The 17,740-nt window shown below is 38.2% G+C and overlaps 2 protein-coding genes across 3 annotated transcripts in view; one reads left to right on the forward strand and one right to left on the reverse strand.

The window, feature by feature from the left end:
• MOSPD2 (motile sperm domain containing 2) overlaps positions 1–2,117 on the reverse strand; it is a 33,398-nt gene extending 31,281 nt beyond the window's left edge. The window contains exons 1-2 of one of the 2 annotated variants that reach the window (XM_054628069.2): positions 1,983–2,117; positions 1,707–1,773 (exon numbers count right to left, since the gene is read on the reverse strand). In XM_054628069.2, coding sequence (XP_054484044.2) covers positions 1,707–1,773; positions 1,983–1,991 — 76 coding nt within the window. In that variant the 5' untranslated portion in view covers positions 1,992–2,117. The remainder of the gene's footprint in view (positions 1–1,706; positions 1,774–1,982) is intronic. The other variant, XM_077172992.1, reaches the window with a different exon arrangement.
• A 59-nt stretch (positions 2,118–2,176) lies between these two features.
• FANCB (FA complementation group B) lies at positions 2,177–15,923 on the forward strand. Its single transcript, XM_077174692.1, has 9 exons — positions 2,177–2,422; positions 2,967–4,005; positions 4,995–5,147; positions 5,666–5,758; positions 9,530–9,658; positions 10,522–10,688; positions 12,804–13,258; positions 14,076–14,313; positions 15,439–15,923. Exons 2-9 carry the CDS (start codon positions 3,073–3,075, stop codon positions 15,857–15,859), a joined length of 2,589 nt encoding a protein of 862 aa, XP_077030807.1. The 5' UTR covers positions 2,177–2,422; positions 2,967–3,072; the 3' UTR covers positions 15,860–15,923.
• The last annotated feature ends 1,817 nt before the right edge of the window (positions 15,924–17,740 follow it).

Raw genomic sequence — 17,740 nt, forward strand, 5'->3', positions numbered from 1 at the left:
TTCAGAATCTTAACAACACAAACTCAAAAAAGTCCTAATCCTATTTTCTTGAAAGGGCCAAGAGCCTCAAACCATGACCCAAAAATGGGCTTACTGAGAAACAGTGTTCAAAATTCTGCAAATAGGATTACAGCTTACCTTGCAACAGTATTCAGTTATTTAATGGCTGTATCAACCAGCCCAACAGAGACATCATTACAACTAGAGAAACTTGTGGAATTCCAAGATTTTAAGCAGCAGATCAACTGAAAGAGTAATATCCCTTTTCCACAACCACTGTTGCACTGTCCCAGAGCAGTCCTAGGCTTTCTGAAATAATTATTTATGAGTGTGACTCTAGGATAATAGAATACAAAGCAAGTTCAATCACCTACCATATGAAAACATACACTAATTGAAAACATTAAGAGACAGAAAAACTTAGACTTTAAGATGAGCCTCTACTCACTCAAGCCTGAGTTTTACCATATCTTTATTCACTTAGAAATATCAAATGGTAATATAAGCTCTCTCTACTTCAAGACTTTCTAACAAATTTTGTTATCAGAAATAAAGGTCATTTCTAACCAAGGCCAAAGTAGTCTCCTTTATGAAAGTTAGCAGAGCAACCATATGAGACTAAGTTGTACTACCCTCAAGACCTTCAAAGTTTTCCACTACAATGAAGAAGCACATAACCCTTACATAAAAGTGATAGATAGCAAGGTAACCTCAATAGTTCTGATCAGAAACATCAAAGCAAGGTATTTGTTTGCAGAACTGAGGCTCATATTAAAGGAGATGCAGGCAACACAACTACTGGACTTTTACTGTATTTGCACTAAAAATTGCATAGAGGCATGTTTTTAGTAGAAAGTCTCTATATAGTCACAATGAAACAGCCTATCGACTACAATTGTTAGCATACTCTACATTCCTCCAACAGAAGCAATACAAATCAACCTTGAAATAAAAGGAAACCACTCTAGGCTTACCCCAGTCTTCCCTCTCCCCTAGGAATCCCCAGCATCTCCTGGCCTTCATTTACAAATTCAAATGCACCTGCACTTAAGAACCGAGTTGGACATGCAGCATGACCTTAATTATGGCCTGCATGAAATTCAAGTGCAAGTTACTCCAGAAAAACAACTCTTCCTTTGACAGACTCAGTGAGGTCAGAATGCCTCCATTTCCCCTTCCCTGATGTGTTTTATGCCCAAAGAACACCAGGCACAGCAATGTCCCAGGCCACACTCTCCAGCCAACCAAACACCCTGCAAGAGAAAGGGACCAAGAGCTTTGCCCCATCGCATCCTGCACCCCAAGAGAGCGACCCAGCACCGAGAGCCAGCACAGAAACCTGCTGAGCATCGCACCCTTCCATGGACCCAGACACCCCAACGGCACTAGGGCAAGTTCAGGTTGGACATGAGGAAGAAATTCCTAACACAAAGAGCAATTAGATATTTGCACGGGCTGCCCAAGGAGGTAGCAGAGTCACGGTCCCTGGAGGTGTTTAAGGAAAGACTGGATGTGGCACTAAGGGCCGTGGGCTGGCTGACAGGTGCTCAGTCACAGGTTGGCCTCGAACACCTCGGAGGCCTTTTCCGACCCAGTAGATTCTGTGAAAAGGCACAGACGTTCCCAGACCTGGGAAAGCAGCATACCCGGAGCCCCGAGAGGGAAAGTGACAGCCCCAGAGCCCGCACCCACCGCTCCCCGCTCACCTGGCAGGTACTCCGCCTCGAAACGCCGCCGGGTCTCGCTTATCAGAGCGCCCTTATCCTGCCGCTGCTGAAAGGAAACATGGAACAGGAGGGCCGTGAAAGGAAGGGGAAGGCCAGGGCCCCAGACAGCCCCAGACCCTCACCTGTACGGCAGGGCCCAGCCGCCCGCCCCGCCAAAGCACCAACCCCGAGCGGCTGCGGGCGGCAGCTGGGGAGAAAACAGCCGTCAGGCGGGCAGGAGGGCAGCAGCAAGGGGGCAGGGGCGCAGGCACTCACCTCAGCCATGATCCAGCGGGTCCACCCGCGCCGCCCGCACTGAGGCAGCTCCGGCAGCGCGAGGAGCGGCGGGAAAAGGGGATGGAGCGGCGCCCGGGGGGCGGGGCCTCAGGGAGAGCCGTGCCCGGCAGGCCCCGCCCCTAGCGGTGGCCCCGCCCCCGCCCGCGCTCCCGTCATGCTCCCCGCGGCGGGAGCTTCGGAGCGGCCCCGCCGGCCGGGACCCGCAGTACGGCTCGGAGAGGCCCCGCCGGGAACCGCGGCCCTGCCCTGCCGGGACCGGCACGGCCCCGCCCCGCCCTGCCGGGAACGGCACGGCCCCGAGCGGCCCCGCCGGCGGGGAGTCCGCGGTCGCTGCCCTTGTCTGTACCCGGTATCTGCGGGAGCGGGAGGTATCGCGGCCTGAGCGGTCGCTGCGGGTCCTGCAGGTTGAGTGAAGCTCGGTGAGACGGCTGCGGTTCCCTCGGGGTCCCCGGGGCCTTCTCGGGGCGAGGAGGGAGGGAGGGACTCTGCTTGGCCGCAAAGTGACTGGATGGTTCTTCAGAGAACTTTCTCCTTCGAGGCCTTATAATTTTACCAAAAAATAAATTATAGCTATTAACAAGCACTACGCCTGAGAGAAGGTTCTTTAATTTCAGAACTCAAAGCACAGTTACTTTCCAGTCTGCTCAGTATTTTTGTGGCTTCTTCAATACAATCACACGAATTGTGAGTGTGTGGCTTGGTTTCTGTCCATTTATATTACACTGTACAGCTGTTGATAACCACAGAATTCATGAATTTGGTAAAGAAACATTTCTATTTCTAATAGTTAAATCTCTCAATAAAGTTGTTTAACTTCATTATTAATCTGTGAGATTAAAGCATATACTGGCCTCATTCTCAGATTTTTCTGTATTATTGCTTTGCAGTGCATAGCTATTCTTAAGGCTCAGTTCTGCTTGTCCCAAAACAATTTAACTTTCTTTTCTTATTTGCTTTTTGTAGGTGGAAAATGTCCAGAAAGGTTAAAATTTCAACACAGAAATAAGCCTGACGGAAATAGGGACACATGATTTTTTTTGTAGAGGAATATACATAAAGATAAATCAAGATGCTTCTGGGTGAGCAAGATCAATTCTTGTCCTACAACGGTGAAGTCCTTGTATTTCAGTTGTCAAAATCAAAGCATGCAGAGGAAGCAGGTGATAAAACAATGAATTTATGTGTCAGAAGGATGGCATTCAACAGAGACACTAAGGTGTTTGTTCAGAAGTCTTCTGGATCATTCAGCATGGGAGCCAGTCACTCAAAAATTGGAATGATTTGTTGTAGCTGCACAACAGATTCCAGAACAGGGATTATTCTTCCCTGCATTTTGATGAAGAAGAAAAAACGGAACAGTATCAAATACTTTTTATTGTTGCTTCACAGTTCTAACCAATTTGAGCCATCCTTTTATTTTAAATTAGATTATGAGCTGAAAGAAGACATCAGGTTGTTTGCTGGCCCATCACTGTTATGGACACATGCCAACAAGCTGTTCTACATCTCTTCCAACACCTGTGTGGTTCAAAGTGCCCCTGTTCATCTTTCTTGTGTGGTGTGGACAGGTGAAATTGTGGGTGAAGGCACTGTTGTCTTAGGGATAAGAACTGCTTGCCTGCCAGAGACTGAAGACCCAGATGGGTTTTCTGTTTCAGACAGAGCCATCTGGGGCAGTGAGTTCTTTGGATATGCAATTCAATCACAGAAGTTTCTGAGTGGCACGTGCTTCATGCCTCATGCCTACAGCAGAGTGGTGTCTTCTGTCTACATCTGCAGGAGTGAGAGATTGAGGAAACAGCTCCAAATATCACTTGTTGCCATAACCCACAAGAACCAGCTTGTTTGGTTCCAAAATGGTGCCCCTAAAGGTGTTTGTGAGCTTCCTTACGAAAAGCCATGTTCAGTAACACCAGCTCTAACCAGCAGCAGAGATTTGCTATTTGCTGTGTCTTTTGCCTCTGGAAATAGCTGTGTTGTACAGAGGAGAGACAGCTTACAGGTACTGTTGGCTTCAAACAGCTCCATTTTACTGCAGTCTTTTTTGTATATATTGTCTTATTGAAAGTCCTGCAACTAAAAACCTGCATGTTCAAGTTCTTTAGATTTCTTGTTGGTTTATTATTGTTGCTGCTGGTAAAATAACCTGTCTAAAGTATGACATTGTTTTGCTTCCATTGCTTGCTTATATATCTGAAAATGAAGCTTGTATTTTCTCATTTAGCAATATATTTATAAATCTGACCAAAGCTTCTGTTGCTAATGGAAAACTGCAGTAATGTGAAAACTTGAAGTTGTTAGGCAGTTATGAGTCTGCCTGGATGATTTGTGTTAGAAGTAACCTCATACCACTGCAAGTATAAACTGCTCATTGGAGCGCCAAAGCTTTTTGAGCCTTAATTCCTAATAACAAAAAGTTGTTCCTAGAAAATGTTGTTTTATGAAAATGACAGGAAAAGGCCTTGCTATTGTTTCTTAAAATTAGGAGAGACAAAGTTTCTGCTAAGGTTTTGTAGTAGTCTGACAGGAAGACTTTTATAAGTCAAGAAATAAAAGTTTATACCGTTTAGTTGCTGGCATTATTATAAAAATTTGTCTTTAAATTTCAAACATAGTTAAGTCTGTTGTGAAACAGAGATATTTCTCAATATCAAAGGTACAATGCCTTTAACTGATCTTTTGAGTATTACTGCTTCTAAATAAATGTTACAACATTTAGCTGTTCAGGTGTTTGAATACACTGAAAAGTTGTCATCTTCTCTGCAGCCTGTAATCTGGAAAGTGATCTTTAAGGAGAAATGGCTAATTTTTCCCAGAGTTACATAGGCTCTAAATGATGGGGTGAGAGTGAGAGGTTGGAACTTCTAAATATTATTGTATTTCACAAAACTGAATAGGCTCTCTCTCAATGGAAAGCAAGCTTCACCAAAATGAGATCTCAAATACAAGATTTATTCTAATAAATGTATTTTAAAACCTCTTCTACTCTAGGTGGCTTCCAAATGGCAAAAAGTGAAGTGTGTTCTGGTGGATGATTTTATTGGCTCTGGAAGTGAGCAGCTGTTACTGCTTTTTAAGGATGACTCCAATACAGACCTGTTAAGTACATTCAAAATAACAGATCTTGGGGAGGTCAACTATGCAGTAAGTTGAGCTTGCCTTTTCTCAGCTACTCAGTCTGTGCTTACTAAATTAAGAAAATCTCAACAAATCATTAAAGTATTGATGCAAAGTGAAATTTGATGTGTGCTGTGAATGCCCTGAAGTTTGAATACAATATTCCCTGCTGTAATCTTAAATTATCTGAAGATGTTTTTTGCTTCTATGGTTGTATCAACATTCTGTTGGGAAATTAATGCAGCTGAAAATGCTTTACATACATAATAGTTTTGCCACAATGCTTACCTTTTGGCTAAGAACCCTTAATTTAGTTAAGGCCATAGTGCTTGTTAATTATCTTCTCATAATTGGGTCTTTCCATTATGTACTATCAAATTTGAATTGCTTTCAGAAAATAGGATTTTGCTTTTAAAAGACATAGTGTGATTCTCCTGGCTTGCTGTATTTTCTCCCAGATTTTTATAATGCTATGTAATAGCCTGTACCTTACTTTCAGCTTTTTAATTCATTCAGGGTTTTGATTTTGTTTTTTTTTCTTTCAGAGTGGTATCAATTATAAACATGATGTTCCTGCTGCAGAAGGATTGCAAGAGAATGGTTTGCTTACTGTCCGAGCCCTTGAAACAAGATTACAGGTTTGTACTCAATAGTTCTGCCTCCATGTTTTCTGTAAATTACTGTTCTGTATCATTGCATTATCTAGAGGGTGAAGCTAATGATACTGTTATTATTGAAGATAGTGGTTCAGGGAAAAGGTCAACATGGTTAAGTATTTATTCTTGAATCAGTAGTAATCTGTGTTTCAGGTCTCTCAGTTGTTGTAAGTGTATTTAGGTAATTGTCATGGTCTAACTTAATTTTAATTAAAAGTTTGAGATAATGCTGAAGCTATCTTATCAGAGCTCCTTAGCAGTCATTTTACTCGTGTTTAAATACCAGCTTTAAAAAATTGGGAGGTTTACTTCTTTTGCTCCCCATTACTTACAGAACTTTCAGGTCATGTAGTAGCAGGTTCCCAGTGAGTGCATTTGCACAATTGGTGACAGTGGTTATTTCACCACCTCTGATGTTCGTGGTCCTGTTACTGGTGGTTTTATAAGGATAGTTTTGAGATGTACTATAGATAAAGCTAAAATGTATCCTTCTTTTAACTAGAATCATTATAGAACAAACTGGGGGGAAAGTTGGGAGTTTCCCACCCAACATACTCACCAGTGTGAGTGCTTCAGTAGTGTGTATATTAGCCTCTACCAAATGGGTAATAATTGACAAATAGGAAGATCATTTAAGAAAAAAAAGCTTTAGGGGAGAGCATGAATCTCATACTGAGTCAAGGATGTGAGGCTATTGTTAATTTGCTAAGTGTACTTTAAAGACTAGATACAAGGTTATTATTCCTGTCACTTGAGAATTAGGGAAAACTAAGTAGGGTATTGTGGCAATTTTATTTCCAGCCTTTAAAAATGAAACAAATGAATTGGCAATAGTTTACCATTCAATAAATAAATAAAAGGAGGACATATTAGGAAAAGACTGAAAAAGAAAAGACTTTTCTAGTTCTAATGACAAACAAGATATCTAAAGTGCATCATCCAAAAAATGAAAGCTGTTTGGAGAACAGTAGACAAAATGGTTTTTTCCCTTCTAGAATACCAAGAAAACAGAAGCTGGATTTATATTGAAGACCTCTTGAGGTCCCTTCCAATCCTACTTTTTTAGAGCTTGCATGTTAGAGGCCTATTGGCTTTAATAGAAGTGCAGTCTTCCTTCCAAATGCATCTTTTTCTGTTTCTGCATTTTTTTCTTTTTTGACAGTCATATTTTAAAACTGACTTCCCTGCTGCATTCTTGCCCTACTCATTACATTACTTTCCTCTTCTACAAAGCAGACATTAGTTTCTGTTTCTTACTGGCTGCTCCTTCCACGAATCTAATGACCTTGTCCACCCTGCCGTTGACAGCTGTACGTTCTGTGTTCCATAGCTTTGTTCTTTCAATACACCAACTGGCTTCCAGCTGTACAGCCCTGTGAATCTGTGTCACAAGGAAATGAATTATCTGGTTTGCACTTGCTATTGGTTCTGCTGGAAACAAGCCACTGGTTGTATATTTTATCTATTGTGTGCTGATATAGTTCTTACAGACATAGAATCCTTCCCAAGACCTAACATTTCTGTGCTTTTATATCTTTTTAATCTCTAATTTTCAAAGCCATGTGCTAGCACAAGCATTGTAAGCAGTTGGAAACTTACTGTATTTTAATGCTGTAAATTTTTGAAGTTGTCAAACTTATGAATTTGGAAATAAGTGCAGATTTCTTCTTAACCTCACTGTTGCTAACTTGTTGAAATCCCCATTGTTCTGTATTATATTTGCTGAACAGGTGAAGTACTCTTGCTGGTTTTTATAATCTGATATATAATTGAATTTCAAGGATGCTTGTTTTGAAGCAATACTGCATGTGTTCTGCTTAGCTTGGGAATTTTCAAAGGTTATTTAGTCTTGAAGTGGTGCCTCTTGATATTTATCATCAAAATTCAGATGTTCTAGAAATTTGCAATCAAATCAAGTTTTCACAGTCTCCATGGAATGTTGTGTTTTAGAGCAAGATAAAATAGCAGATGCAGCCCTTTTGCATCCTTGTTGCTTAACTGTTGTTTTGCATCTGCACAGCTGTTTTCTTGACCACGTGAGAACTTTGGCAGGAATGAATTATAGTCCACTGGATAAGGAAGTTGTATTTAAGTTATACCTAGTAATATAAACTGCATTTTGCGGGCAGTGAAATTGAAAAACAGATCAGCTTGATCAATTTTGAATTGTTCTATATTTATTTTGTATACACTATTTTGGGCCTGAATCCAGCGTTTTCTCCTTTGAATTTTTTTTTTACTTGTGTTTTGGTATCTTCTGAAGAAGCATTCTTTGGCAGAGTACTGCAGTTCCATTGTAACAGCTGAGGTTACAGGGTTTCTCCTGGTTTTAGTTGATTGTTTTGGCAGAAATAAAGAAGTATCTTTATGTCCACTGGTCTGTTCTTCCTCCCATTACTTGACAGTTTTGTAAGGACTGTTAATTCTGGATTTACTCACAGCTCTATTGTCTTTGGCTCTGGACTGCCTTGTTTTTATGTTCATGTTTATTTTCTCTTCTAAGGTGATCTACTTTTATTTTCTTGGTTTAACAGCACAAAACTTGTAACTCCTGCTGATGCTTGTAGTGCAGTACATCTTGGCATGCAGCAGAGAGGATGCGCCTGTCACTTGTGACAGAGGGGGACACAACTCAGTCTTGGGTTTGCTGTGTGGTGGAATTCAGGTCTTTTTCTTGTGCTTTAGGAGGAAAAAGGGATTGCAAAAGCCAGATTGGTTAGCAAGGATACAACAGTGAAGGTTTGGCCATTTTGACTGCTTCCACATCTGTGCTTCCCCATTTGCTTTCTGGTTCTCAATTGTTTATTCAGGAGTTGGCTCCAATGAGAGTGAATGATGGCTTAGTGTTCTGATGACCTAAATTAGGAAGATATTGTAGACTCATCTTCATTTTCATCTCTTCAGTCAAGTCTGGCCCTGGATTATTCCTTGGAATCTGTTGCTTAGATTCACAGTTGGATAGGTGACAATTTTTTTGCAGAACTTTACATGAGTGCTGTTGGTCTAAATGTCCTTTGCCAGTGCAGCTTGAGCAGAGGACATCACTTTACTTATAAGATCTGCTTTTTTATTTGGGCTTATAATGGATTTGTGTGTGTTATGTGTTTGGGTGGGGGGGCCATTTCTGAGGGGATGGGTGAAGAGAGAAGTTTGGTTTTGCATTCCAGAGTTCAGTTCTCTCCTTGACAGCATTGCACTTCTCAGGATGTTCCTTTGCAGATAATAGCTTTTGAGGAGCTTTCTTAAAACCTGAGAAGCTGGCATGATGTTCTTTCTTTATTGCTTGGTTTGTGGGTTTTTTTGGTTGGTTTGCCTTGGTTGGTTTTTGGGGGGATTTTTTCATTGTGTTTTATTTAACAGAGATGCAGCCAACATGTGTGTCTGCTTGTATATCTGTCAACTCTTCAAAATATTTACTTGACCAATAATCAATATAAATCTTGAGAAGAAGATGAAACTGCTCTCCATGAAAAAGTGAAGTAGGATTAATAATGAAAGATATCACTCAGAAATATATCTATGGAAACATATCTGAATATCTATGTAATTTGATTAAGTTTACCTTAATATTTATCTTTAGGTTTAATATTGAAAGATTCTGAGATTGATATTTTAACAGCAGGGTAGCATGACATGAACATTTTTTAGAAATGCTATTTGTGATTCTTGCATAAAAATGGAAAGCTGAAAAGATATTTTGATAGCTTTAGTATCTTTTCTTATGTGCAGTAGTCTAATGATTATCTTTTACAGGCTGGTTGGACTTCTGTTCGAGAGCTGCAGCAGCATTTAGGACTCCAAAAGAGGGTCATTCTTGAGTCTTGCAGAGCATTAACAGATCTTGTTGAAGAAAGAACCCATATTCTACCAAACTCAAAAGAGGTAAAATGCAGATGTGCCAAATCACTTCTGAATTCTGCCAAGCCATTTGTAGAGGGTGCTGCCATCATCCACTTACCCCTTTTGCCTGTAGGGGTTGCCACTATCAAAACTCATTAATCTGCTATTTAAGTCTGGTTCATTTTCTTAACTTGCCAGTTTATGTAGTTAGGAGTAAATTTAGTTGTTTCTGCTTGAAATTGATATGCACAGTACCTCCTGACAACTGACTGGTATGGAGGAGTAACCTCTTACAGAGTTAGTGACAAACACGAGGGGAGTGTACAGTTCTAATTGCCACAGTTGCCTAGATATTGAATATCTGTCTGTAATCTCACATGTTACAAAAAGGGAGTTGTCATAGAACTATGTGAGCAAAATTGATTTTATAATGGGGGCAGAGTGAACTGTGGGCTGAGAAGGTGATGGAGGTTGGGAAAATCTTGTTTTAATACATTGCTCAAAAGAAACCTCATTTAATTGAAATGGAGTTGATCTCTTTCAGTTACTGTTGTGGCATCTTGTAAGTTTTCTGGATTTGCACAGAATATTGAGCAATTAAATGCAATAATATAAATTCTAACAACTTATATCTTTGGACATTTAATTGTATGACAGGTAAAGATTTTGACATATGATGTTTACAAGGAGAGAATAAGTTGTGTTTTACATGATGATATAATGTGTTTTAAGAAAATTCAATTCTATTTATTGTAGAGAATAAACTATAGTTTATATATATCTTTCATTTTATGTATCTTAAAAACTCTTCCAGCAGTCACTTGTGGTAAAACACAAAGTAATGCAGTATAAAAATACCCAAAATCTCTGCCTAATTTACCTAAAAGCCCTCATTTTTCTGTAAGGAAGGCCTTGTCTCCCTCTGGGATGATGTAGAAAATCCTCCTGACTCTCTTAGTAAAGAGACATCACCAGCACCTGAAGTCCCAGAGCGCTTCACAGAGGAATTGTGGCAGCGTGTTGTGGGTGACAGCCTGGTAGTTGGAGTAAAGCTAACTGAATCATTTTATTTGTGAGTATATACACTTATCCCATAATTTCATTGGTAGTTTTATAGAAAATGAATATATAGGTTAAGCTCTGCAGTAAATTTGAACTTTTTCATGTTGAACATAAAGTGTTTCAAATGTGTATTGCCAGTATTTTTGCTACTGGTTGCTTGCTCTCTAGCACTATGCAGAAAAATACATTATACAGCCAGAAATCAGTTGTGTGAGTATAATTGCAACATTACTGGAGACTTTTTAAAAAAGAGTCTTCTTTGACAAAAATTATGGTTCTTTGTAGTCTGTGTTGACATAGCAATGCTGATTTCAGTATGTGCTGTGAATAAAGGTCTCTCTTAGCTTGGTTCCTGATGCTTTACTGTTAGCTGCTTGCCATTCCTAATTGATTTGCTTCAAGAAGCACAAGAGAAAATATATTAAATTCTCTTACCAACTAATTAATACTTAGGTTTTGAATTGAACTCCTCTAGTCAAGTACCTAATCAAAATGCTTGCATAGCTTGTATTTTGTGTAATTTGTGTGGAACAATCAACCATACAATACTTAAACCTTCAAAATAATTTGGTTGAGTTTTTTAATAATCTTTAAAATTATTTGCTTATTCTATTTATTTTAATTACTCAGTAATTAAAATAAATAGAATGGTGGTGCTTCTGGTTGTAAATACTACTTACATCATTTTCCCTTACAGAGAGGGAACTAAGTTGAAACAGTGTGAAAAAAGAGGATTATGTAAATTATAAAATTACAACATGAATTGTGTAATGTAAACTTTGGTGGAGTCAGAACTTATCTTTTGACCCATGTTCCCACAGGCAGTGTAGCTGAGGCTGTGTTAGGCTGAGCTCAAGGATTACTGATGCCACTGGAAATCATTCAGGTGGCTGTGAGGGAGCTGACCTGTTAGGCCCTCTGGCCATTCTGCTGGAGCAGTGGCTGTATTCTTCCTCAGCTGCCAGATTGCTGTAACTTTACAAGAAAGTTAACCTCATCCTCTTGACAGGCTCTCTTAAGAGCCACTGAGGCAAAAGATTGTTTTTTGCCTTTTTAGTGTTTGTTCTTTTAGCTTTGATGGGGATGCCTTTGCTTTTTTTTTTTTTTTTTTTTAAGTGAAATGATTCATTCCCTTATAACTTCAGAAATCTTCAGCAGATTTTAAAAACCAGCAGCAGTCTAGCCCTCTCCCCCATTTTTACAGTTGAGAAAAGATCTGTGGAGAAGCCATTTGTCCAAGATTAACCTGACAGGCCAGCAGCAGAACCTGGGTCTTCTGAGCTCCAGTTCAGTACTGTGTACAACAACCTGTGTTTGTGGGGAAAAGGACTTGCAGTATCTCCAGCCCCAACACTGTAATTCTTTATGGATTATTTTTGTGCTTCCTACTAATGCAAGATTGCAGTGATATCATAGATTGATTTATGAGGTGGTGATACTTCTCTGTAAAGAAAATTAGACATTCATAAGACTTTCAAATGTCACTGACATCTTGAGATTGAATTGATTGACAGAATAATATATTCATTGAGAGAGGATCTGGAACAGTAATATTAGGATTTCATTGAAAGAGCCCTGTGTTGAATAAATAAAGTACTTCATACATTTCAGGAAATTGCTGCATGTTCAAGGTAATAGTATCTTAAACCTTTTATTTTACTCTACATTCAATTTTGTTTGAATATCTATAAAATGTAGAGTGTCAGAAGAGCTTCTAGTCCTTAAAAGGGCAGAACTGATATTTTTTGCAGTTTTTTCTTAAAAAGAAAGTCAAATCTTAAAAAAAAAAAATCCATAGATGTCACAGAGTATCTTTATAGATTATGTAGACTTTTCAGCTTTTTCTGGCTGAATTAAACATTCAAATTCTTTTGGTTGAAATGAGGTGTCTGACTTCTAGAAGCTCTTCAAAAACTCAGTCCACATTTTGAAAAATCTTTATACTTGGTTTATATGAAACAGTCATGTGAAGGACTTAGCCTCTTTGCAAAGTCAATGACTTAATCTGGAATGGTATTGGAATTTATGTCTTAAATGTCTGTATTAAGTCTGCAGAGTTGTGGTTATTTGTCAGAAGGCAAAAATGTGAACTGGAAGTGCAGTCATATTGTATGGATTTTCACAGGTCACTGAGTGATGTCAGTTTATCTCTAGTGATGGATCAAGACTTCTCTTCGATTCCTCCAATTATCAAGTGTCAAAGTAAAATCATTAAGCTGAACAAAGCCTTCTCAGCTTTGGCAGTCTCCCCAAGTCAAATTGAACCTCCTCCAAAAAAGATGAAATTGGACTTGCATAGCAAGAATGATCTGAAAAAAGAATTTCCTAAGAGATCTTCAAGGATTCAGCTGGATGGAGCAAAGACAGTCACTGCTGTCACCAGCCTTTCACCACTACTGGCATTTCATCGTGTGTGCTGTGTAGTTCTTCTGCATGCCAGGAAGCAAAACCATCAGAATGATGGTTTACAGCAGAGCAAAAAGATTGCTGTACTCTGTGGGAAAATTTTATTAAGTCTGGAAGATATTTCAAATGGCAGATATTCAATAAAGATGCTAAGGGATAATAGTTATTGTACAGGTAAATGGATTTATATACTTTGGATTTATAAATATATATTTTTAATTATTCTGTTTACTCTAGCTTGTGCCCAGTTAAGTTTCTCTCTGAACACAAGCTGCACAGACTTTTTGGGAATTAAAGTTGGGTGAAATAGGAGATGGAACATTTTTCAAATTGGAAAAAATGTTTAGTGAGTTGCTGTAAGGTTTTGCTAGCATTGGTGATGGAGGGTATCTGGAAAGGATAATTTTGAAGATAAGTTTGAGTACAGAATGCTGAAGCCTATGTTTTTTCTATAAATAAGATACTGTAACTAGATACAGAAGTTTTTGTCTGACATACTACTACCTCTTAAATAATACCAAAGTAATTGAAGCTCTTCCTCATCTACACATATATTAAGGTAATTTATTTTCATTTCTTTCAATATTCCTGATTGAATTGATTTTGAACTGGGCTTTTGCTCAGGTAATGAAATATCTTTTTTATTGTTTGCAATGAATTTTCATTTTTCTTCCTTTAATGCTGTGTCACTGCTAAAGCCAACATGTCATCTTACTATCACAGGCTATTAATAGTCTTCTTTTGGCAAGGTGATGTTTATCTGAAGAGCTTTCATTATACTGGTGGTGCTCCGTTAATCAGCTCTTTTACTTGACAGAAGTAGGGATAAGAATTTAGGTGAGAAGAAAACTGCCAAAAAATGCCTGAAGTCAGGTGCAAATCCTTCACAAAAAAACTGGGAATATGAGCCAAAAATCAAAGTTCATTTAATGCATGCAGCGTGATCAAAATATTTAGTTCAAATACCTTTTTCTACTCTATTTTCTTTCAGGTTCCATGGAAGATATACTTGCTGTCCTTGCAGTGTCTGTCAGATTCTCCTTTCAGATTGTGTCTTGTGACTGCACATTGACTCCAGTCAGTTCATGGTTACTGGGAGAAATGGAGTGCACACCATTTAAGGAATGCCAGGACAACATATTCTGTCATAAAGCAGGAGATATCCATGGTACAATTTTTAATTGGGCCCTGAAAAATCCATTTGAAGGAGTTCTAACGATATTTTGCAGGTAAAATCACTTGAAAAGCATAGCTTGTATTCATCTTCCAGACACCCTTTTTTATCTTTGTGCTATTTCTTACTGGTACCATAAATAGCAGCCAGAATCACAACCAGTAGGCTGCCAATATGATGATATGGTAACAGTCACCAATAACAGACCTGTTTTCAGATCAGAACTATGGAAGAACCTGAACTGAGTTGTTTCATTTTCTCTAGGCTGGAACATTGAATTACAAATAGGTGTAGTCTCCATTAATGCCTGCTTGGTACTATTCCTTCTCTTCATTTGGCTGCATCATAATTTTATATTTTTTTTTTCTTACATTATTCTTAGTATAATGTGTAATTTTAAAATTTTTTCCTCAAAATGTGTTTATTTAAAAATAACCTTAAATATTAAATATTTATATATTAATATTAAAACAAAAACAATCAAACCACAAACCCCAAGTTAAATTAAATGTATTGCTAGGTCATTTTTTAGTTTAGTATTGCAATATAAATGTAGTCTCATTTTGTACATGTTTCTGCTATGGTTATTTCCTATCTACCATGATTATGAAAAGGAAATAATCTGAAGAGTCTGACTGATGTCCTTTCTTATGCAGATTCTTGGACAAATATTTCCTTAGTCAGGTTAGGCAAGTTAGTAATGCTGCCACAATTCATGACTTAGCTGGTTAAGGCTTATAACATAAAAAGTACTTCTGGGATATTGACAAATGTTGCCATTTTGAAGAGTTCAAGCTATAAAATAAAAAATAAAAGGTGTAACTGGTAAGAGTATTTTGTAGTGAGGTTCAGTCTTTTCCTCAAATTAGGAGTTGATTTCCTCTATGTAAGAGGAAAGACTGAAATGTTTAAGCAATCAATCAGTAAAATTTTTACTCTTAAGAATTTGCTTCCTTTTGAAAGGTGATTTTACTTGCTATTCATTTTGACTATTCACTATTCACTTTTGATCCCATTTTGTTAATAGTTACTGAGCCCCCTGTTTATGGCCTCTGATTGCATTTTCTGTATCTTTTATTCCTGTGTTTGGATTGATCTTTTACCTGGCTAGGATATTTCTGTGATAGGTGGAAACTACAGAGTATACTTTTTTTGACACCATCATAATTTTGTTTTACAGAAATCTGACTGTCTTGTTCCAGTGCCTTCACAGCCTCACTAGAGTTCTCCCTCCGAGCTGCAGTGTAAAACTCCTGAGATCTGGAAGCAAAGCAGTGCTTACTGAACAGTTATCACTGGCTCTGGAAAAGGAAATGTTCACCTTGAAGAATTCTCCCTTCTTAAAAGAAACTAAAGCTGGAAACAGTTTGACATGGGGAAATGAGTCTGGCAAGAAAATCAATAATGCTCCTCTGGCTTCTTTACTGGACACTGAGGAAGGAGTCCAGAAATTCAGAAAGAAACTTCAGAAAGAGAGGGAAGAGAGTGTGCAAAGTATGAACCAAACACTAAATGGTGCCCTGTACCAGAAAACTGCTTTGAAAATAGCAGAAGCTCAGCTCAGTTCAGATATGATTGTGTGGAGACTGGCCAAGTCCTAGAAACTACTGACTAAATTTCTTTGGAAAAAAAAATTATTAAAGTTATATCATTAAATAATATTTATATTTTCATGGGTACTTATACTGCTTTGTATTCTATAGTATTTCTGTGTTGTTTCTACAGATAAGTACTGGTATTTTAATTGATGACTATTGGAAGAATGTAATATTAGGATTGAGTCATTTTTTTGTTACAGATTTTGAAAATATATTTTTAAGGTATTTTCTAATAATTCCTACTCCAAAATCATAATTCTTGGACTATAAAATAACTATTTTAGAAAAAAAAATGAGTGTGTGTACTCTTTAAAATAGTTCTATTGAACTTGGATGATGACTGTTTATACATGTAAAATGTAAGCCTTTTTTAGAAATCTTAAAGCAGGTATAGAAAGGATTTAAGTTATACAACCAAATGTAATTCATAATTTGAGTATGGATTTTGACAAATTCAAAGGAGAGTTTATCTTCATATGTCAAACCTTTCAAATAACTTCTTGTGATACCACTTGAGGAACAAAACTCTGTACCTTTGAGCCTTATGTTCTGGAGTCCAGCCTCAGATTTATGGAGTATTTCTTGGAGGTGGAGAACCAGATCTTAACCAAATTTCAAGAACTCATGAAGATCCATGACATGATAATGCTGCTTCAGGTTTGAGAGGTCCATTCCCACACACTTGAGTGGTAGGGCTAGTCTCACTGGTAAATCCTGGCCTTCCTTGGATGTTAACCTAGCTTCAGAGTCAGGAGATTGTCTTGCTCAACCCCAGAGTCAGATGATTGTCTGCTGCTCAGTGGTTTTGGCTTATCTCAAGTAGTTCAAATAATATTGGGCAACTCTGTTATTATTCCTCCTTTTGCTGGCTTGAGAAATATCCTGCTTCTGCTTCTAGGAAGAGAATGGCCTGTACTACTTACTGAGATAGTAATTTCTAATCAAATTTTTCCCACTAGCTTCTTGAGGGGCAGAGAGGTTAGAAAATCCCAAATCACAGTAATTTGCTTCCTTTTATCTCTGCTTAATGTAAGTAAAACATTCTTATTGCTTGTCACAATTTTTCTGAAGTTGTCAGAGTTTTGCTTTTCATTTTCTCTGCAAACAGAGGTAATAGTTGACATCTCCAACATGATCTCTCTCTCTAACAATAAAAGGCTGGTAGGAAAAGTGGAAGATATTTATTAACTCAAATGTATACTGATGTTTCAGAATAATGCTTTTTGTCTCATCAGAAAGTTCAACTTCTGTATGTATGTCCTCTAGAAGCATTAAGTGGTGATGTTTTTCAGTCCAAAGCATCTTCTCATTCTGGCAACAGGAGTAAACTGATGCACATTAAATGCAAAACATATCCTAGGAAAACTGAAAATGAGAGAACTGTACTATGTAACCTTAACCCACTTTAGTGATATAGCTTCCCTTTTGAGATACTCAAAGTATTAAATTACTCCTTTACAGAAAAGGGAACTCTTCCATTAAGATGTCAACAATGTATTAAGAAATTGTCATGGGTATTTTGAATCTCAGTATTTACTGGATGAGAAAGTTGAGGGTTTTTTGCAATTCTTTCTTTGTTAAGCCACAGTCAGGCAATATTCAAAACTTAAGAGCCCGTTGTTAGGGCTTGGCAGTCAGTTGTCACTGGAATTTCCAGAAGTTCCTGATTATAAACACTTAAATGAAGCAAAAAAATCTCAAGGTGCAATCCTGTAGCTTGCAGCTAAGGGCAGGACCTTGCTAAGCCATGTGAGCAGAAACCTTCAGACCAACAAAGCTACTGTTCAGCCCAGGGCACTTGAAGGAGATTTTGCAAAGTAGAGTAAACAGTCCAGCAGTTGATTTTTGTCAGCACATAGCAGCCTGCTCTCATAACTAACTATT

This window comes from Agelaius phoeniceus, chromosome 2, assembly GCF_051311805.1.
Source record: "Agelaius phoeniceus isolate bAgePho1 chromosome 2, bAgePho1.hap1, whole genome shotgun sequence".
In the NCBI taxonomy this organism is placed as follows: domain Eukaryota; kingdom Metazoa; phylum Chordata; class Aves; order Passeriformes; family Icteridae; genus Agelaius; species Agelaius phoeniceus.